Here is a 23,303-nt window from a genome sequence, read left to right as displayed (position 1 = left end):
AGCTGGAAGAAATCCTAGCCAAGTCTCATACAGTAGTTTCAGAGTGACAGAGTAATTGAGCTTGCTTTAGAACCCATTTTTCAGTTGTACACTGAAAACTACAAAACATTGCTGAAGGAAATTAAAGACAACACAAATAAATGGAAAGATATTCATATCCATGGACTGGAATACTTAATATTGTTAAGATGTCAGTACTGCCTAAAACAGTCTATGGATTTGGTGCAATCCCTATCAAAATCCCAAAGATGTTTCCTACAGAAATAGAAAAACTCACTCCTAAAATTCATAGACTCTCAAGAGACCCCCAAATAACCAAAACAATTTTGAAAAAGAACAACGTTGGAGGACTCACACTTGCTGATTTTAAAACTTAATACAAAGCTGTAGTAATCAAAGCAGTGTGGTGCTTACTTGTCAATTATATCTCAATTAAAAAAAACCAGTATGGTACTAGTATAAAGATAGACATATTAACCAATTGAATAGAACAGAGAGTCCAGAAATGAATCCTTGCATATATGGTCAAATGATTTTCGGCAAGGATACCAAGACCATTCAACGGGGAAAGGACAGTCTTTTCAACAAATAATGCTGGGAAAACTGGATATCCACATGCAAAAGAATGAGGTTGGACCCTTACCTTACACCATATACAAAAATTAATTCCAAATAGGTCAAAGACCTAAATGTAAGAGCTAAAACTGTAAACTCGTAGAAGGAAACATAGAGGGAAAGCTTCTTGACATTGGATTTGGTATTAATTTCTCAGATAGGACACCAAAAGCACAGACAACAATAGAAAAAATAGGTAAATTGGACTTTATCAGAATTTAAAACATGTGCAGAGAATATTTTCAAATCGTATATCTGATAAGGGATTAATCCCCAGAATATATAAAGAACTCCTAAAATTCAACAACAAAAACCAAATGGGGTATATACAACTAATTGAAAAATGGGCAAAAGATTTGAATAGACATTTCTCCAAAGGTGTATAAATGGCCAATAAGTACATGAAAAGATGCTCAACATCATGAATAATTAGGGAAATACAAATCAAATGCACAATGAGATACTTCACACCCATTATTGACAAGGATATGGAGAAATTGGAACCTTTTGTGCATTGCTGGCGGGAACATAAAATGGTGTGACTGCTGTGGAAAATGGTATGGCAGCTCTTCAAAGAATTAAGCATAGAATTACCATATGATCCAATGATTTTGCTTCTGGGTATATACACAAAAGAAAGCAGGGACTCCAACAGATATTTGTACACCAATGTTCACAGCAGTATTATTCACAATAGGCAAAAAGTGGAAACAACTCAAATGTCTATCAATGTTACCCGTTGATAGACATTTGAGTTGTTTCCACTTTTTGCCTATTTGCCTATTGTTGTTTGCCTATTTGCCTATTGTTGTTTCCACTTTTTGCCTATTTGCCTATTGTAAATAAACAAAATGCAGTGTATACATACAATGGACTATTATCCAGACTTAAAAACGAATGAAATTCTGATGCTGTGGATGAACCTTGAAAGACGTTATGCTAAGTGAAATAAGCCAGACAGACACAAGAGGATAAATATCGTATGATTCTACTTATATGAGACAGAAAGTAGAATGGTGGTTGCCATGGGCTGTGAGAAGTGGGGAATTGGGAGTGACAGCTTAATGGCTACAGAGTTTCAATTTGGGATGATGAGAAGTTCTGGAGATGGATAGTGGTTATGTACAGCAGCGTGAATATACTTAATGCCACTGAATTGTACACTTAAAAATGGTTAAAATGGTAAATTTTGTGTTTTGTGCGTTTTACCACAAAAAAAATGCAACCCCCCCTTTTTCTTGACTTTATCATTCTTTGTAATGTGCTTTTATACATATATAATATATATATAATATGTATATATGTGTGCGTACTACATGTGTATATATGTATGGGCACCTCTTTTGCCCCACTTTGCATGCTTTTGGCCCACGTTTTCACTCCAGCTGTTGTGAGCGTACTCACCTGTGTGCAGGTGTAACCCCACAGCAGCTGGCCTCCGTGGCACTGTGGATATCTTACTCTTTGTCCCAGTGTTTCTCTGCTGACTGTGCACAGATGCTCGTCCGTATTGATGCAGGTGCAGACGTAGCAGTGTGAGGGAGTTAATTAACATCTCACAGGGCAATCCTAGACCAGTGGGGGGCTGAAGCCAGTGAATACGTCCCTTCTCCTCTACTCTCCAGCCACCAGTTCCTTGGATTCTGGTTCCTCAGAGTGCTCCTAGCAGGATCAAGCCCCAGTTGCTCACAGAGGTGACCAGCTTGGTAACACAACCTGGACAGAAGGAGGACGGGCTTTCCCTTCTTCCCTGTTCCCACCTTGTCACATGAGGTCACTTCCCAAAACAAGCTCCTTGTGGGTGCCCTTGCCTCGGCCTCTGCTTTCACAAGGAGCCCAGGGAAGACACAGGTGAATAACTTCCAAGTTTGGTTATTCCTCCTGTGTAAAGGCACTGTCTCAGTCTCTCAAAAAAGGGGCAATTTTTAGCTTGTGCAGAAAGGATAAAGACTAATATAAAGAAAAACCACGTGCCCACCCAATTTAGCAAATAAAATTTTACTAATAAATTGAACAACTTTTGTCTTCTCCCAGAGATAAGCGTTGTCCTGAACTCCATGTTTATCATTTCCCATGCAATTTTAACTTTTTATTAAGTTTAACCGTATGAAATTGGTGTATCTGTAGGCCAAAATGGTCAAATACAGGTTTCCCCCTTTCTCCAAAAGTAGAGTGTTTCTACAAAACCTTTTGTAAGCTGAAACGGTATAAAATGAAGAAGCAATTCCTTAGGACACATCTTACCAAAGGATGCACAGAATAAATCAAGGTAGAGCACAGATGCTCACAGACACAGTTCAAAGCTAAGGTGGCTTGAGATGCTGAGATGCTAAGGATAGTTCCCCGGGACGGAGCTTGGTGGTGCCACTCTCACCGCTTGTGGTGTGCACTGCCTCTATAACAGCTGCTGCAAAACAGATGCTGAGTGTGATTTTCGCCTTTTTTTTGTAAAAGGGAAACATCCTCTTTGGATTTCTTTCAGTTAGTGAAAACAGGTACTAATGTAAGTCTTTTGTAAAAGCAAAGCAGCATAAAGCAAACTTTCAAAAAGTGGTGGATACCTGTATTGGCGTTTCTTCTGGTTCAGCCTAATACTGTGTGTATGTATGTATACTATTTTTAAATTTTGCTCTATTTGCAGTTGACATGATTGTCTATCTAGAAAGGAATCTACATAAAAACTCTTAGAACTAATAAGTGAGTTTAAGAAGGTTGTAGGATACAGGGTCAATATACAATATCAACTACATGTCTCTATACTAGCAGTAAACATTTGGAAATTGAAACTTAAAAAACACTGCAGTAGCACCATGAAATACTTAAAGATAAATCCAGCAAAATATGTGCAGGATCTGTATGCTGAAGACTATAACACTAATGGAATACATAGAATTTTACATAATTTAAAATTTTCTATAAATGGCGTAATTATATGGTTTTTCTCCATGTTATATTTGTAAGATTTTTTTTTAAATACCATGCCTCTCTCTTTTGACCTGCAAAGTTTTGTAGTTTTTTAAATTAATTAATTAATTAATTTTTGGCTGTATTGGGTCTTCGTTGCCACGCACGGGCTGTCTCTAGCTGTGGTGAGCGGGGGCTACTCTTCGTTGCAGTACGCTGGCTTCTCAATGCGGTGGCTTCTCTTGTTGCGGAGCCCAGGCTCTAGGCGCGTGGGCTTCAGTAGTTGTGGCTCGCGAGCTCTAGAGCGCAGGCTCAGTAGTTGTGGTGCACGGGCTTAGTTGCTCCACGGCATGTAGGATCTTCCCAGACCAGGGATCAAACCCATGTCCCCTGCATTGGCAGGAGGATTCTTAACCACTGTGCCACCAGAGAAGTCCCCTATATTTGTAAGATTAATCCATGTTGAGATATGTGTTCAGTGTCGCTTGCTGTATACTGTCCTGTTTTACAAATATACCATTCTTTATTTACCCATTCTAATGTTGGACATTTAGGTTATTTTTGAGATGTTGTTATTGCAGCAGTGATGTTGTAAATGTTCTGTATGTGTCCTGTATATGTGAGGGTGAGGGTGGGGGGTCTCCTCAGGGTATATAAACAGGAATGACGTTGCTGGCTTGTCAGGTGTCGCATTTTCACCATCTTAGTGGAAACTGTCAGATAGTCTCTAAAGTTGTACCTGTTTGCATTCCTACCAGCCATGCAGAAGAGTTCCCATTGTTCCATAGCATCACCAATACTTTATATTTTCAGAATTGAAAATTTTTGCCAGTGTGGTAGTTAACATTTTTATTCCTTTTTAACACACTTTTGCATAAACTGTAGATGAATGCTTCTCAAATTTATCGCTTAGTGAAGGACCAGGTTTTTCCTCCAAACTGTCACAGATTTGTAAAATGCAATAAGAATGTCACAGCAGTGTAAACTTGCTAAAATGTTCCTAGACCCTTTCCCTCAATTTCTATACCAAACCTTGTTGTGGACCAGTAGCGAAGTTCATGGACTAGTGCTGGGTCCTCAGACCACCGCATCGTATATATAACATTTAGGAAATTACAAATATAAGATTTTGAAATGAAGAAGCTATCTTCAGTTATCTTCAATTATATTTGTAGCTTCCATTGTAAATACTTTGTCTCAAAAACAAGAGTTAAAAAGGGTCTTAGATCATTTAGTTAGGTATCCTAATTATCGGCCATATTAAGAGATCACTGAATAGTCAGGTTAGCTGTCATGTTCTTAGAGACAATTGGTTTACAGATTCCACATGCGATCTTGGTTTGTGTATTCAGTAAGTGTTTATTGAGCATTGTGCCAGCCACAGTTAAAGTTCTGGGGAGACAGTGGTGAACGCAGTGACTCTCCAGCCCTGATGGAACATTAAGGAGATAAATATATTTAACATGCAAACAAGTGAATCAGAAGTTCAGATAATAACAAGTATTGCTGTGAAGAAAATAAAATAGTGGAGGGGTAGAGAGTGACTTGATGGGTGACAGTTTTTAACTAGAGTGGTTGGGGAAGGCCTGTCTGAAGAAGTGACGTTTGAAGTCACCGAATAATGAGAAAGAACCAGTATAATATTTAATACTTCCTATAATTTAATTGAGATTTATCCTAACATAGTTTTTTAAATATTTATTTATTTAGGCTGCTCTGGGTCTCAGTTGCGGCACACGGGATCTTTGTTGCAGCATGCAGGCTTCTTAGTTGCGGCATGTGGACTTCTTAGTTGCGGCATGAGGGATCTAGTTCCCTGACCAGGGATCAAACCCGGGACCCCTGCATTAGCAGTACAGAGTCTTACCCACTGGACCACCAGGGAAGTCCCCTAACGTAATTTAAATAACTTTTCTCTCATGTGTGTATATAGTTGAAATGCCTTATAATTTTTTTTTTTAATCTTTCTCAAAACAAATAACTGCATTGAAGCTTTTTTCCCCCAGTAATCTCAATTTCAGTTGGAAAAGATCTGCCGGTCCCCAAATCAAGGTAGGATTTAAGGTCCTTGGGTTCTAAGAAACATCTAGTTACCCATGTGTATGTGTTCCTAATCTCTCCAAAGCAGGGTGCTCCCATGGGGGAGGGTGGGATAATTCAGGAGTGAGCGAGCTCGGAATAGGCACGTGTGTCACCTCTATACTGCCTGTCACAGAGCCCAGCTTTTGAGCCTTGCTGTGCATTAAATATGTGATGAATAAAAAACTAGGAAGATTATCTACAAGGTCAGGGTACCAACACTCGCCAGCGTTTATGTTGAGCCCTCCTAAATTAATTTCAGTAACCATGTCTTTTCTGTTTGTTTTATTTTCTTATCTGATTTACATTTCTATTTTTATAAGTTTTATAGGGCATATTATATTGGAATAGCACAACATGTCCATAATATGTGTGTGTATGGGTATGTGTGTATGTATATAAATTTAAAAGTAGATAAATAAATAAAGTGTATTGGCAGTGCGTATTGAAATACTTTTACTGGTTTGGGTGTACAAAGGACTTTTTTCCCCAAACCATTTTAAGAGTGAGTTGCCAGCAATGGTGGCCATCACCCACAATTTTTTAATTTGTATTTGCTACAAACAAGGGCATTCTAAGAGAAAAAACAAAATTCAGGAAATCAACACTGATACATTACATTGTTCTAATTCTCCGACCCTACTCAAATTTGCGGTGGTTCCAGTAATGTCCTTTATAACAACAACATCAAAAATCCAGTCCCTTATCACGCAGTGCATTCAGTTGTCAGGTCTCTTTAGTCTCTTTCAGTCTGAAACAATTCCTAGTCCTCCCTGCCTTTCAGGATGCTCACACTCTAGGAGACTGCAGCTGGTCGTTTTGTAGCCCACCTCTCAGTTTGGGTTTGGCTGAAAACTGTTTCTTCAGGGTCCGTCAGGTTGTGCACCTTTGGCAGGAACATCCCAGAAGCGATGCTGTCCTCTTCTCACATCCATCTTTAATTTGTCCTGTTACCGATGAAATTCACTTTGAGCCGTTGATTAAGACAGTGTCTCCCAGGTTTCTGCACTGTCGAGTTATTCTTTTTTTCCTTGTAATTAATAAGTACTTTGTGGGAGTTACTATGAAAGTAAATATCCTGTATCCCCGTCAAGTTTTAAACATATTTACTCATATCAGCAAGATTCATGATTTCCTATTTCATTCATTGGTTATAATCTGTTACTGTCACGATTTTATGCTCACTTTCGTCCCAGGTTTGGCCAGCACTTGCCCCTTCCAGGTGGTCTCTGTGTCTTTTTGACATGTGCCCATCACTCTTTGGGTACCTCTTTAAACTTTCTAGCATAACAAACTATTGCAGAATTATCTTGTACTCTCCCTGCCCCAGCGCTGGAATCAGCCATTCCTCTGAGGAGCCCTGATTCCTTTCAATGGAGAATAGTCATATTTAGGAACCGAGATAGGAGTTAGCTGTGTGTGCCGGGTGCTCTCGGAGTCTCACTGTTCCTAGGCCTCTGGCACAGAGATGGGAACTATGTGCAAATGAACATATTTGCATACATACCTGTGTTTACACGTATACTTCCAGCTCCAGTCCAACACTAAAGAGTTGTTTCTAGTTTTCTTCCTTTTCAAATCTGTAACTCCTTTCTCTGACAGAGAGATAACTAGCTTCCATTATCTTATTATAGTTACTTATTCAATCACTTCTTCTGTATCACCTTAAATTAGATCACCACCCACCCCCTTTCCCATGTGGACGCCCACCTGTGTTCCAACACCCCGTGTCAGGTCCCACCCTGCACCCAGACCCACCACAGGAAAGTCCCCTTCACCCCACCTGGGTTCTGATACTCCCGTGGGTGCCCTCCTTACCCTGCTCGGGATTCAGTGTCCTGTGCTGGCCTCCTACAGACATATCCCTACCCACTTGGGCTCCGAGCTCCAGGCTGGATTGCCTTCCTGAGCAGGTCCCCTCCTCGGCCTTCTCACGCCATCAGCCTGCCCCTTTGCTGGATACCTTCCCTCTTGCCCTGCTCTGGGCAGTCTTCCTGCATGGACATCCACCTCACCCCACTGAGCTTCAGCACCCTGTGTTGGGCTACCCCTATGTGGGCACACTGTCCTCATCCTTATTGGGCTCCCGCACCCCATGCTGGGCCTGCCTCCCTCCCTGGTGTCTGCCCCCCTTAACCCACCTGTATCTGACACCTGCTCCAGGCTCCCCATCAGCATGGACACCCCAACCTTACTTGGCTACACCTGAAGGCTTCTGAAGCGAATGTTCAGGAAGAGGAAGGATGCCTTATTCTTTTTAAAGGAACAAATAATACACTTCCTTCTCAGACTTGTTTCTGACATTCTTTCAAGTTTACATGTCTTTGGAAAGATGGGTCCCTAACTTGAAAAATCACCTTCATTCTCTAATGTCCATGAAGAAAACACCACCGGAAAGGAAATGAACGTCTACCCTGGAATAAATCACACAATCAATATTGTTCCTTGTTTTAGCCTCAGTATCTAAGATAGTACCTGGCCTTATTGAATGAGTGAGTGGATGAACAGTGAGAAAGAATTTATCAAGACACGTACACACAAAGATCTAGATGGAAACCAAAGAAATGGAACAGAGCTCAAGTTACTGCCAATCCTTAAGCACATGGACAAGCCCGAGAATGAAATGTTTCTTGGTCTTTGTACGTAACTGACCTTGACGAAGAGGAATCGTGTCTTGCTCCTCCACATTTTCATGCATACTGTGATAGCTTCATATCAGCCGTTTCCATTTGTTTTAAGTGGCTTTTCATTCTGTGCAAGCTTGGCGCCATGAATACATACATAGTAAGCAACTCCAAGGCCATCACCAAACAGTTGACTTTATGAAATAGAAAACAAAACAAAAAGACAAAATTAATAAGGAAGATTAAAAGCCACTGGCCTGGAAATAGTGTATTTTTTCAGTATGTACAATTCAATTTATCGCTACAATAAAAAAACCCTGCTATCCTCTCCCTCAGTTCAAGTCAAAGTTCATAGCAGAGTAATGCAGAGTCCTCAGTGTCATAACAGAGAAGCAGTGTCCTCTGCTTCAAGGGGTCAGGGTCATAGGTCAAGTTCAGAAGAATCCTGGGAAGATGGACACTGATTCTGTTAATTAGTGGTTCACTGTATCACCCACTGCAACCGAGACTCCTGGGAGGGCATGTCTCCTAAGTGACTGCTCCATCAGCTCGATGCATCTGAATTACACTAAAGGACTGTCAGGAAGGGCAGGTTTTAATTTTCCACTGGCGACCTCCGTGGTACCTGCTATCTAGTTCACCCTGTCATCGCTGTGTATTTACCTCCTTCCTGGGGAATCCACATCACACAGTAGAACAGCTATTTATGTGACCACAGAATGGCAAATGGATTATTGCAACAGCTCTACCTATTTCTGTTAATAATAGTGATAATACTCCCTATGTATTGTTCTAAGACCTTTAAATGGTCTCTCTTTCTATCACCAATAACCCAATGAAGTGAGTACTTTTACTATCCTCAGTTAATGGATAAGGAAACTGTAGGCACAGCAAAAGTGAGTAACTCGCCCAAGGTCACACAGATGTGTAATGGAGCCAGGAGTTAAACACAGACAGCCAAGCTCCAGAGTTCTGTGCTCAGAAGATAAGTGGCTGGTAGAAGCCATAAGACCTTGCTGAAGTGATCTGTCCAGGCTGTGAATTCCTCATTAGGTCTTCCTTTTGTGGTCTCATGTTTGAAGAAGTGAAGAGTCTCTGTTACTGGATGCAAAAAGGAGTGTTTTACCCATGCTAAAGGCCAGTGAGCAGAGAGCCTCAGGAATGGATGGTGTGTACTCATGTCCCCCTTGCAAATGCAGAGGTGGGTTTTGTACTTGTTCATCAAAGCCAGTGCTCGGTCACTGAAGTCACAGGAAAGATACCACCATGTGGAGGACATTGTCCCTGACTGGGGGCCATCGGACCATCTGCAGGCTGGCACGTGCAGTTCTCTCTACTCCAGTAGAAGCCTGGGGCTGGATGTGAAGTTCAAGCTGAACCTGAACTTCCCTGAAACTTATTTGAAATTTAAGAAACATCTAAACAATTCATGAGACAAGGAAGAATCATAATGGAAATTAGACTGAAGTATTTAGAATCAAATGATAGTGAAAATAATATATATTAAAACTTGTGGGGACAGCTAAAAGAATACTTAGAAATGTATATTTTTAAAATGCTTATATTAAAAATGAGAAAAGTTGAAAAACTAATGGAGTAAGCATCCATCTTAAGGTGATAGGAAAAAAACTCAAAAGAATAAAGAGCAGGAATTAATGAAAAGTGAATAAACATACATGGAGAGAGCCAATAGTGTCAGAAAGGTGATTTTCAAGGAGAAAGAATTCTATCTCTCCACTTACATGGGTCTTTAATTTCTTTCAACTATGTCTTATAGTTTTCAGTGCACAGGGGAAAGGATAATCATTTCAACAATGGGTGCTGGAACAAAGGGATAGCCATATGGGATAAAAAATGAACTTTGACCCTTGTCTCACATACAAAAATTAACTTGAAGTGGATCATAGACCTCAACGTAAGAACTAAGCTATAAAACGTCTACAAGAAAGCATAGGAAAAAATCTTAGTGACCTTGGGTATGGCTGAGATTTCCTAAATATGACACAAAAAGCACAAAGGTTTTTTGTGGGTTTTTTTAAGTTATTTATTGTCTTTATTTTTTATACTTATGTGCGTTTATACTTGATACAGTTCTTTTTTTTTAACATCTTTATTGGAGTATAATTGCTTTACCATCGTGTGTTAGTTTCTGCTTCATAACAAAGTGAATCAGCTATACATATACATATATCCCCATATCTCTTCCCTCTTGCGTCTCCCTCCCTCCCATCCTCCCTATCCCATCCCTCTAGTTGGTCACAAAGCACCGAGCTGATCTCCTGAAAAAGCACAAAGGTTTTTTTTTAAGTCAACACACGGAGTCAACACTTCATCCAAAAACAAAACAAAAAAAAAAACTTGCTTTTCAAAAGATACTCTTTCAAAATGAAAAAGGAAAGCAAGGACAATATTTGAAAGACATAGACTTGACAAAGGGCTTCTATATAGAATACATAAAAGAACTCTTACAACTTAATAAGAAAGATAGCCCAAGTTAAAAGTGGGAAAAGATTTGAATAGACACTTGGCCCAAGAAATTATAGAGATGGCAAAGAAACTTAGGAAAAGATACTCAGTATCAGTAGTCATTAGGGAAGTGTGAATTAAAACTACAGTGAGATAATACTGTATCCCAGTACAATGACTGAAGTTAAGAAGACTGACCGTACCGAACGCTGGTGAGAATGTGGAGCAGCTAGAACTCTTATACACTGTTGGTGTGAATGTAAAATGGTACAATCACTTTGAAAATCGGTTTCTGAAAAGTTGACCATGTACTTGTCATACAATTCAGCCATTCTACTCTTAGGTATTTACCCAAAAGAAAATCATATATCTACCCAAAATGTGTACATGAATGTTCATAGCAGCCTAATACCTAATAGTTCAAAACTAGAAACAGCCCAAATGTCCATCAGCAGGTACGTGGGTAAACATCCTTACAGTGGAATTCTACTTGACACTAAGAAGGACCACAAAAGAGAACCCAGTAATATGAATCTCAAAATGATTATGCTCAGGGAAAAAACCTGGACCTCCCCACACACAGACCAAAAGTACATTTATACAAAATGCTAAAAGATATAATCTAATCTAGAGTGATAGGAAAAGAGATGGTGGTTACTGGGGTGAGAGGGGGCACCTCATACACATCTGTTTTATGTTAAGTAAGGACTTAAACATGAAAGGTAAAACCATAAAACTTAGAGAAGACGATCCGGGAGAACATCATTGTGATCTCAGAGTGCAGAAGGATTTCTCAAGACACAACACAAAAGGAAAAAGTGGATACATTTAGTAATGTTCAAATTTTAATATTTATGGTACCTATAATTGACAAAGAATTAGTATCTCTATAAAACTCCCATGACTCAATAAAAAAAGACAACCCAGTAGAAAAATGGACAAAAGATATGAACAGATACCTCACATTAAGAGGAGCCCCAAATGGCCAATAAACGTGAAACGAGGTTCAACCTCTTTATTATTCAGAGAAACGTGAATTATAACCAAAATTAGAGCCCATTTCATATTCCCTACTTCACATTGATAAAAATTTAAAGGTCTTTATAAAATGTTGGCATAGATATGATGCAACCAGAACACACATTCACTCTTAGAGAGTAAACTGATACAAGCTCTTTGGAAAACTATTTGGCAACATCTACTAAAGTTAAAGATGTGCCAGTGCTAAGGCCCAGGGATTGCACTTCAGAGAAACTCATGCATATAGTACCAAGAATGTTCATAGCAGCACTGTAGTAGCAAAATCTGGAGGCAGTTCAGATTCCAGCAGCACTAGAGGAATTGTGGTATGGCTCTACAATGGAATACTATACAGTCATGAAAAGGATAGCTCACAGTTACACGCAGCAACAAGGAAGAATCTTAGGAACAAAAAGCAAGTCACAGGGCTTCCCTGGTGACGCAGCGGTTGAAAGTCTGCCTGCCGATGCAGGGGACACGGGTTTGTGCCCCGGTCCGGGAAGATCCCACATGCCGTGGAGCGGCTAGGCCCGTGAGCCATCACTGCTGAGCCTGTGCGTCCGGAGCCTGTGCTCCACAACGGGAGAGGCCACAACAGTGAGAGGCCCACATACCACAAAAAAAAAAAAAAAAAAAAAAAGCAAGTTACAGAGGAATATGTGCAAAATGATGCAATATTTAGGGATCCATATAAATGTTGTAAAACTATAAAGAAAAGCAAGGGAAAGATAAGCACAAAATGCCAGAAAAGGGTTACTTTGGAGCAGGAAAGGAATAGGATGGGGGTAGAAACTCTGACACACTGTGGACTTCAAAATGATAGTAATGTTTTTGTTCTATGATTGGGAATGTTTTTATGATTTTTATACCTTACGTTTATTTTATAATACTTTACATATGATTTTATAATATGAATCTACACTATATTTAATAAGGTTATTTTTAGAATAAGTGCAAACTGCAGAATTTAGCATATGACTAACAGGATACCTGTTCTTGTATACCTGCAAGAAAAAAATGCTTTCTTGGGGAAAAAGGCAAATTATAATGAGTTCTATCCCATTAATTATGTTTAATGACTTAAATTTCCTCTTGGTAAAGGTTTGTCGTTTCTCCCCCCGCCCCCATTCTCTCTGCCTGGCTGCCCCTCAATTTGTAGGAGAGATTTGAAGCGCTTTTCACCATCTATGATGACCAAGTTACGTTTCAGCTGTTTAAAAGCTTTAGAAGAGTCCGAATAAATTTCAGCAAACCTGAAGCAGCAGCACGGGCTCGAATAGAACTCCACGAGACAGACTTCAATGGGAAGAAGCTGAAGCTGTATTTCGCACAGGTACTTCATGGTGCAGAGGGCAGTGTTCTCTAAACTTGTTTTCCTCCATCCAGAAATACTGTCAGTTCTCCACTTTCTCTATTATTATGCCAGAGGTCTTTCATATGAACAATCCCCAAGGAGAAAAATATGTTTTCCTTTATTTTACAGATATATACATTTATTTATTAAGCACATTTGCCGTCCTAACTTTGTTTTGCTTAAACATGAAAAGAGTTTCAACCTCTTCTTTATTCAGTTTAAGGAATTCATTTTTCTGGCAGCTTTTCTCAACTGGGGTTGAGAAGGTTAAGCCCTAACACCTTAAGGCCAGTGAATTAACTTTTCTCCTGTGCATCTAGAATGGCGCTCATGCTGGGATATCCTTGGAAGAAGTGAGAAAGAAGTCTCTGGAATCATTTCCGTGTGCTGTGATTCATATGAGGCACCCCTTTGAAAATGGCTCCCAGCCCAAGGGGTGAGCAGGGAGGAGGCATGGCACATACAGAAAGACTGTTTTAGACTTTGGAATTGAAAAGGATCCTGTGGGTTGCCAAGAATTGGCTATGCTTATTATTCTAATCCTACATTGATAGGACTCTGAGAAGCCAGTTTCTTCTCGGAAGAGTTAGTGAAATAAAGGCATTAGATGATGTGTTAAGGGCACTGTTTTATTTTCAACACAGAATTTTTTCCCTTGGTCTTAGCTTTCAAAATAAAAAAAAAAAAATTAAGGGGTTTGTCATCTCATACTCCAAATGAAACCCATGTTTGGACTTCTCTTGGTGGAATTGATGGAGATGGTATAACCTAATCTCTTCTAAAACTGGGATTCAGTGCTTAGTACCATTCATTGTTCATTCATCTCTCCACCAATTTATTTTTCTATTCAACTAATCTTTATTGAGCACATAATGCTCTGTGCTGTGCACTGAGTGTTCAGTGGTGAACCAGACAGGCACAGACCCTGACCCAGCCACTGGGAGACGTACTGTTAAAGAGAAATTTTTAATTTTTAAAAATTTTCTCCCAAGAGATGTTCTCCCAAGAGATGTTACAATTAATGTAAAGATGAAAGTGAAAAAAATAGTCCAGTCAAATTTTGAACATCTTCCTCCCTGCAGGTACAGATGTCCAGCGAAACACAGGACAAATCGTATTTACTGCCCCCCCAGCCGGTCAAACAGTTCCTCATCTCCCCTCCTGCGTCGCCTCCAGTGGGGTGGAAGCAGGGGGAAGACGCGATGCCTGTTATAAATTATGATTTACTCTGTGCTGTTTCCAAATTGGGACCAGGTAACAAACTTCTGTCTCTCCTGTTTTTTTTCCCAAGAAACTTTGGTATTAAAGACTGTATTCAGCAATTTGTGTTCTAGCCAAGTAGTAACAGCATGATCAGCATGGAGGATAAAACCTGGGTTCAAATTCTAGCATTTGCTAACTTTGTGAACTTGAGCAAGTTACTTAGCTTCAATTTTCTGAGCCTCTGTTTTCTCCTCTAAAATCCAAAATAGGGATCATAATAGCTACCTTTCAACGTGGTTATAAGGATTACATGATATATATGTAATAATTAATCTAACTGGGGTTTTTACCGCTATAAATTCTAGTATATAACAGGTCATTAGTGAATATTAGTTGCCATCAGAATAGACAGACGTCACGTTGACTAGTGTATCAGGGAACTGGTGGTGATACCATATCATCCCTTCCAGACTCTTCTCCTGTATTTATTTTTCATTTCTTCTTTTCCTTCTCTTTTATTTCTCTCTCTCTCTCTCATCCCTTTAAAACAATATAAGAAATCTGTGGCGTTGTTGTTCATACAAGTTGTCCACCTAAAATAATGTTATGTCTTTTATAGGGGATACAAAAGGCATTTTGAGGGGAAGTGGCTAGTTGTTGTTTTTAGACATCAGAGCTGTATCTTGGATCTCTGAGGTCCTATAGTAACGAGATTGCCGATGCTGCCCGGAACCTTACAGGTGTCTACCAAGGGAAAACCAGAAACCGTTATGAAATGAAGCTGATGTACTTGTGTTATTCATAGAACAATAATTAGCACTTACATTTTAACCCCCAAGACCTCAGTACTCCGTACTAGCTAATGTCTTAAAATGTCAAAACTCTTTAAGAACCTTAAAGCATCAGTTCTCTAATGCCAAGACAAGATGAAGTTCTCTGAAATAGGATTTAAAGATTGAAAAACCAATAATGAGCAATGAAAATATGAGTAGAGCAAGAAGTTCCGAGGGACAGAACCCTTCCTTTGCTGTTTACCTCCACAGGAGAGAAATACGAACTGCACGCGGGAACCGAGTCGACACCGAGCGTGGTGGTTCATGTCTGTGAAAGTGAAACTGAAGAGGAAGCGGAAACAAAAAATCCCAAACAGAAAATCACCCAGACAAGGCGCCCTGAACCTCTGACTGCAGGACTGAGCAAGCCCCGGGCCTTCGACTGCACGCTGTGAGGCTTTGGTTGTGGGGCGAGGCTGCTGCCACCTGGGCTGGGGTGGTGGGGACATGCCTGCCCGTGACCGCTGCTCAGCTGAGGCGAGGACAGGAGGGAACAGAGCGCCTGCCTTGGGGACAGGGGAGTACAGAGTAGCAGCCGGGTTTACCTGTTCAAAATTTTAACTGTTGCTCTGAGCAGCACGTTAAATTAAAGGATTAGCCCCCAACATGTGGCAACTCTTGACCATTTTTAACAATAGCAAATTGGAAGAATGGCTCCCTCCAGCAGCGTTGGTTTCCCTGCTTCCGTATAGCGTGGGGTACCGCAAAATGAAAACTCTAGTCACTGAGTGCAGTACCATTTTTAAGAACTTAAAAACAGTCTTACAATTTTAATAATGTAGTGCGGGGTTTTTTTGTAATGGTCTGTTGGCTTCCAACTAATCTGTTGGTAAATGGTTAATTGCTCTTCAATATACATGGAATTTTTTGCACAGAAAGAAACCTGACATAGAGAATAATTCGTAGAAAATCATTTTTCTCAAGTGTTTTTTCCTTAACTTTGGGGAAGAAATACCCAATTCCCTTTGACTGGCAGAATCAAGGGACCCAAATCTATGTGCACATTGTTCTCATCCCGGAAGTGATACACAGACCCCAGTTCCTGATGTGCCATCCCTCCCGGACACAGAGCTGTTGCTTTGGAACGCAGGACGTATCCCTTGTGAGCTTGACGACTGTGACCTCAGGCGGCCACTGCACTCTACCATTTGTGACCACGTCCTGGCCTGTAGCTCGACTGTCTTCAACCACCAGTTGAGTTTTTGTTACGCATATTTGTGTGTCATTATTCTTGAATTAGAAAAGGTCATGATAAGATTTTCCATTTTTAAATTGTCCATTTAAACATTTTTCAGTTTGATTTGAAAGAAAAGTCACACACATTCTTTTTCTGTGAATTAGGGAAAGATGGGGCAAACGGAGATCGTTTTGTTAATTGGACTTTCTTCTGGGTGAAATTTTTTTACCCTGGCTTCCAGTTGGCATTTTCCCATAAAATAGAAGTGTTTCCTACTTGTGTTTCAGAGTGTATCGTTGAACCTGCTAAGGTAGAAGCAGACATCTTCTTAACTCTTTGTGGTCTGTTTGGACTTTGAGGTCCCTTTTACAGAGAAGCATCAAAACTAAGAATGCTTTGCTTCAGGTCAAGTGGCTCTGCTGATTCTCTGCTCACTCCGAGGTTTTCTTTGTATGGCAAGTGTCTGGGGTTCCCTGGTGTGTCTGTGCAGGGACGTGTGGGTTTAGACTAATAAACCAATATGGCTGCCACTACAAAGAAAGAAAAATGCAGAAATTCAGCCTGTGCTGTCTATACATTTTTGGTAATGTGTTTCTGTGGTCTAGATGTTCTCATTATGGTAGAATTTATTTCTAAGGACATAAACTTTATTGCAAAAAAAAAAAAGAGTTTTCCTTGCCCTCAAATACTCTGAGATGATCAACTCTTCTATTTGTATATATCCACCACTGGTAAGCCTCAGTGTAAATTCAGTTGAAACTTGTGATTCTGTAAGCAGTTTATTAAACTCATTATTGGCAGTTTAACTGGCAGCCACTTAATAAATTTACTTTGCAGTTCTAAATTCAGCATTTTGTCACTTTTTAATCTTATCTGGGTGTACTAACTTATTGCAGGACGGACCCTAAGTCAGGAAATGTATGTATTTTCAACATTTGGGAATTTTTGAATTTCCTTTTAGATCATATTTATTTGCTATAATTTTCTAAGTGGTCAAAAGTCATGATGTTTTATTATCTGGCTTGGCTTTCATGCTCTACCTTCCAATTAAAGAATATTCTATCCCTAACTTAAAACTGTCTTTTAAAGTCAAACAATGCAAATTACCTGAATATTTCTTTTTCTCTTTTCTTTCTTTTTTTCCAGTGTTGAATAAATTGAAGAAAAACTTAAACCAAAATTAAATTTTATTTAAAATATAATTATTTAATATATATTAAACTTTTCTGAATGGAAAATGTTAATATTTTCATTCTTTCTAGTATAATATTTCCACAAAATGAACTCTAAAAGAAAAACTACTATATGCCCATTAACTTTTTTTTTTTTAATTTTTGGCCACGCCCCACGGCTTATGGGGCCTTGACCAGGGATGGAACCCGAGCCCTCAGCAGTGAAAGCACCAAGTCCTAACCACTGGATCGCCAGGGAATTCCCTCCCATTGACTTTTAAATATTGTGAAATCAACCAGGATCTCCCCAGGTATTATGAGCTCTTTCTTTGGCTATTTTGTATCCAGTTCATGTATCCATCTTGTGAGAGAGAAGTCTCATGCATCTTTCTTTTTTTTTAAGTACCTTCTAATAAGTTTATCTACTTCTTCTTCTTTGAAATTGAGTCATTGCTTAGATTTAACTGATAATATGGTAGCTATGTTTTCTTTAGAAGTGATAACCTCTTCTTGGGAGTCAATTTATGTAGACAGTTATGAGGAAAGAAGAAGATGTTTTTCGTTAGGAAAAACATTTGCGAAGGATAAGAAAATTGTACGACAGTAAAAATAGTCGACAGAACCTGTAATGCGTGGGCTATTATGGTCTAGGTTCTTTCAATTTACCCACCGGATGAAACCGGAAGTTAATCTATTTAAAAGTGTACCCCCGTGAGCATCTACTAGTTTAAGGTGCTAAGAAGCAGAAGTGGTAAGAGCAGTTAGTTCCCTTGCCTTGGAGAGCTGAAAACCAGGTGAAAGCCAACTAGTCTTTTCACATTCTCCTTCGCCAAAATATTATACACTAAAACCTATCAGTAATTAAGAGCCAAATAAAAGCTCCTGGGAACTTCTAAGTTCAACATAAAGGGTTTTTTTTTTAATTGAAGTTTAGTTGATTTGCAGTGTTTTGTTAATTTCTGCCATACAGCAAAGCGATTCAGTTATACATATATATACATATTCTTTTTTATATTCTTTTCCGTTATGGTTTATCACAGGATATTGAATATAGTTCCCTGTGCTGTGCAGTAGGACCTTGTTGTTTATAACGTAGAAGTTTAGATAAACATTGTGGTTTATGGGATGTTCAAATCAAAGAGATGCCAGGAGACAGAGTCAGGTTAGCACTTTCATTCTAGAATACGGTTGTTTTTGTTTCCCACTCACAATAATTCTGTCTTTTTAAAATGTTGTGATATAGGGAATTCCCTGGTGGTCCAGTGGTTAGGACTCTGTGCTTCCACTGCAGGGGGCCTGGGTTCAATCCCTGGTCAGGGAACTAAGATCCCGCATGCCACACAGCAGAGCAAAAAAAAAAAAAGTTGTGATGTAAAGTGAAAAGATTTGATTTCTCAGAATCTCAATTACAGAGCTGAAGATGCCTTTGGAAATCATAATGTACTCTTCGTGTTGCTCAGATTAGAAAACAGGAGCTGTGACTTGCCGTGAAGCCCACAGAAGGCAGCCCTGGTTCTAGAATTGGCAGTCCCAACTCCCAGGCTAGGGCTTTCCTCTAGTTTTTCTCACCTTAGCCTCTTAAAGACACTCAGAGGCAGTGAATCCCAGTCATAAGAAAAGAAACAAACAAACAAAAGGGAAAAAATTCCTTTTCCCCTGATACGATACAATGAATAAGAAAAATCTTACCTGATGAAATCAGTGACTTAGTAATTTTAATGAATGAATTCAATGTTCCATGTTTTGTCTTTGTTGTCATTGTACCATTGGGTTTGGAATCTACTTAAATATTGTCTTGGTAGCAAGGAATTGTGTTGACATTTTATCAATATGTGGGCTTTCCTAGATTTCATAGTAATGAGATTAAAATATAAATAGGCATACTTGAGATGTGATTCTCATGAAGCATAATGAGATCTAATATGATTTGAAAAGAGCTTGCAGTGGAATGGCACACTCACTCAGTGCTTGTAAGATGGAGTTCTGTTAAAGATTGAAGGCTGACCTGTGCTTCAGGTTTCTATATAGACTCTTACAGACCATGGCTTCATTTGTAAAAGGGAAAATCTCACGCCTAATTAAGCATTGGAAAATGTACAAAATTCTTTGGTTCATCAGGGTCACTGTCTGCTGGATCTCTCTCTTTTCTCCACAGTTGTGTACTTCATACCCGTCCTACAGGTGAGCTTGGTCAGTCTTTCTCTTCTTGGCACACTTGCATTTATATCTTCCTGTAGGAAGGGAAATAAATTACTGACAATAAGTGTGACAATATAAAGAAACTAAAGACTTGGAGAAGTAGTTGCCTCCTAGCTGAGGAGGTAAGTCCATGTTGTAGAACCTCGCCTTTTAAAAGGTTAAATAAATTTAAAGAGTAAGATTTGTGAACCTTGTCCAACAATTTGATAAATACATGTTCTTTAAACTTCCTTTGAAGTGGGGTCAGCCAGAACATCTTCATTGAAATGCAGGTTTTTTTAATTGCATGGTAAAGGTGAACCAGTTTGCAGGGCAGAAAGAGAGACCCAGATGTAGAGAACAAATGTATGGACACCAAGGCGGGAAAGTGTGGGGGGGATGAATTGGGAGATTGGGATTGAAATGTATACACTGATGTGTATAAAATGGATAACTAATAAGAATCTGCTGTATAAAAAAATAAATAAAATACAAAAAAAATCATGAATCGGGGGAAATTGTAAAAATTTGTAGAGTGTTGTTATTATTACCAAATATACAAGCAACAAAGCCACTGAAATTTGCAACGACTCCTAGGTTCACTGACCAAAAAAATTATAAAAATGGTCAAGTTCAAAGTAGAAGTTTCCAGCTAGGGTTAAGAACTAACCTTGGACTGAGTCAAAGTGTCTCTGTCCATTTAAACAAAAGTTTAAAGGCCTTTTACTGAATCAGCCATGTGGTCCATCTTGTAAACCTGCATTTCCTTTTGAAACAAAACCACGTTCTGCAGGCGCTTAGAACAAAGCGTAGCTTTGACTGAATGTCCATTCTTGCCGTAAGGGAAGATTTATATCTATGCAGCTAATATGTGTTTTTCTGTATTGTTTTCTGCGTAGTCCCCAATCTTCCTAACTCATATTGGGGACTGAGGAGAGATGAAGGTGGCTAATCCTGTTATTGTGCCATACTCTTCCCACTGCTTTCTCAGCCCACGTCGGGGCGCCCGTGATTTCATTCGTGCTGTATTGCGCATATCCTCCAAGTTTAAGAAACGTTTCTCCACCGTTTCGCTGTTCTGTTAACTGAACCCAGGAGTTGAATTTGTTATTTTACCTGAACACATGTGTGATCTTGTGTTACATTTTGGGGCACATCACCTTTCTGGTACTATCGACTGTAGTGAATATTATTGTACTTCAAGAAGCTGGTCAGTAATTCACATGTGTGTATTCCACATTTTAGTGTGTTTGAAGTGGCAATTTGTAGTTTGTAGTGCTTTGTTATTTGTCAGCTTTGGCTCTTCTGTATTTTGAGGACATTTAAACATTCCTCATCCTATCAAGGTGATAAAAGCAGAATGTAATTTGGGGGGGAGCCTTTGTGATTAATTGTAACAGTTTTGTTTTTAAAGCTAATAAAGTTAGGTTTTTTTTAATCCTTTGAACTGAGTTTTCTTAGTATTTTCAATAAGTATCACATTTAGGTAATAACACAAAAGGCAGAAAAGTGAAATATTATGTTTGATTCTTTAACTAGATCCCAGCTGGACATTAGTGCTGGGTTTGTGCCCAAGTTAAAGGTGGTGCCTCACTGCTGACTCTGGTTTGCATTCGCCAGCAAGAAAAGCTTTTACCCTGGTTTTTCCTCAGTTAAAAATGATTTACTCTGGGAATTCCCTGGCAGTCCATTGGTTGGACTCTGCACTCTCAATGCCGAGGGCCTGGGTTCAATCCCTGGTCCACAAGCCATGGGGTGTGGCCCCCCCAAAAAATTTGATTTACTCTTGTTAAAGGCTTATTTTCTGTCTTGGTTAAAAAAAAAAAAGTCTCTAACTCAAAATGTTGAAGCTAAAAATGACTGTAGAGGTTATCTAGTACAGTGATTTTATATATATATATATATATATATATATATATATATATATATATATATATATATACACCAGTTTTTAAGCTGTTGAACTCCGCTCTTTGTTCAGAAAAAGTCTTATGTAAATCACAGTGTAAAAGTGATTACCAAAAACAAAGGTAAACAGAGCTGCTCCTTTTGAAGGGAGGCAGGGAGTGGGGAGAATGGGGACCCACAGTCCCCTCCAGCCCGTGTGAGAGCTCATGGAACAGTTCAGAGCACTCCACAGGGATCTATTTCAGTAGCCTCCACACCCCCACCCCCATGTTCTCCACTCACACCTTTACAAGCAAACGGCCTAAGAGGCATTGCCAGGTTCACACATCTGGATGGTAGGCCACCTGGGACTAAAATCTCAGTTTCTTGCCCCTGTCCCAGGTTCTTTCTACCACACTCTCCTACTCTGTTAAACTGAAATCCTTAATTTTTCGGGAGAAGACGTATCACGATTCAGAGGTTCTTAAAATTATTAGTGTTTTTCTTTGTTTTTTGGTTTGGTTTGGTTTGGTTTTTTTATAAATTTATTTATTTATTTTTGGCTGCGTTGGGTCTTCGTTGCTGCACGCAGGCTTTCTCTAGTTGCGGCAAGCGGGGGCTACTCTTCCTTGTGGTGTGCGGGCTTCTAATTGCTGTGGCTTCTCTTGTTGTGGAGCACGGGCTGGCTCTAGACGTGTGGGCTTCAGTAGTTGTGGCACATAGGCTCAGTAGTTGTGGCACATGGGCTCCAGAGTGCAGGCTCAGTAGTTGTGGCGCATGGGCTTAGTTGCTCCGCGGCATGTGGGATCTTCCCAGACCAGGGCTCGAACCCGTGTCTCCTGCATTGGCAGGTGGATTCCCAACCACTGTGCCACCAAGGAAGCCCCTCTTCGTTTGTTTTAAAAGAACTAAGCCAGAGTTGTTGGGGACGTTGCCATTGTCACACATGCTTTTCAAGCTGTGTTCTGGGGAGCGGCCTCCAGGTGGCGCTGAGCCTCCAGGTGACCGGGGCCTGGCACTCTTCACTCTAATCTGTTGCACATAATGGCCTTAAAATAAGATCTCACTGGAGCTAAGGATTCCTTGGCTGAAACAGCAAGTTGGAAAACCACCACAAATAACCTAAAGGTAAAACACTCTTTTAATGCAGGATAGAAAATACAAGAATAAAGGTTTAAGTAATTTACCTCATAAAATTAGACTGACTGAGATAAAAGATTTAAAAAAAGAAAAAATAAATAAATAAATAAAGAGAAAAAATAGAGTGACTTAAAAGTTAGATTCAACAATGTGTGTGTCGGAGTCCTATTATCACCAAGAAACATGTTGGAACAGATATGGGGAGTGAGCAGTAACCCACTATGCTTTCACTGAACGCATGAAAATATGGTTCCAATCTAGAAAGAAAAAAGATTTAAATTCTTAAGCTCATAGGAAAGATCTCAAATCTTGCCAGACTTCCCCTGGTCTTCTGAGACATAGAGGTATAAATATAAGTAATTCATGGATTAGGTATTTAAATAGGGTGTATCAAAATTTGTTATATATTTGGAAAAAGTTTGTGGTCTGGAATATTTGGAAAAGTTAAGCAGCTATATTGCAGTGCTTCTAGGAACTTCGTTTTTTCATCAAGCATGTTCGTTCTTTCTTTCTTTATTTATTTTTGGCTGTGTTGGGTCTTCGTTGCTGCGCGCAGGCTTTCTCTAGTTGCAGCGAGCAGGGGCTGCTCTTCATTGCGGAGCACGGACTTTACACGCAGGGGCTTCAGTAGTTGTGTCACGTGGGCACAGT

The 23,303-nt window shown here is 39.6% G+C and overlaps 1 protein-coding gene across 4 annotated transcripts in view; it reads left to right on the top strand.

Moving 5' to 3' along the window:
* The window catches only part of RCAN3 (RCAN family member 3), a 28,770-nt gene extending 11,304 nt beyond the window's left edge, over nucleotides 1–17,466 (top strand). For all 4 annotated transcript variants that reach the window (XM_082832444.1, XM_082832442.1, XM_082832445.1 and 1 more), the window contains 3 exons: nucleotides 12,868–13,041; nucleotides 14,145–14,316; nucleotides 15,309–17,466. In XM_082832444.1, the coding sequence (XP_082688570.1) occupies nucleotides 12,868–13,041; nucleotides 14,145–14,316; nucleotides 15,309–15,493 (531 nt within the window). In that variant the 3' untranslated portion in view covers nucleotides 15,494–17,466. The remainder of the gene's footprint in view (nucleotides 1–12,867; nucleotides 13,042–14,144; nucleotides 14,317–15,308) is intronic.
* Nucleotides 17,467–23,303: the final 5,837 nt, after the last annotated feature.

The sequence above is a fragment of the Leucopleurus acutus genome (assembly GCF_964270905.1).
Source record: "Leucopleurus acutus genome assembly, chromosome: 2".
Classification (NCBI taxonomy): Eukaryota; Metazoa; Chordata; class Mammalia; order Artiodactyla; family Delphinidae; genus Leucopleurus; species Leucopleurus acutus.
Note: the sequence above shows the minus strand (reverse complement) of the source record. Positions and strands in the feature narration are given on the sequence as shown.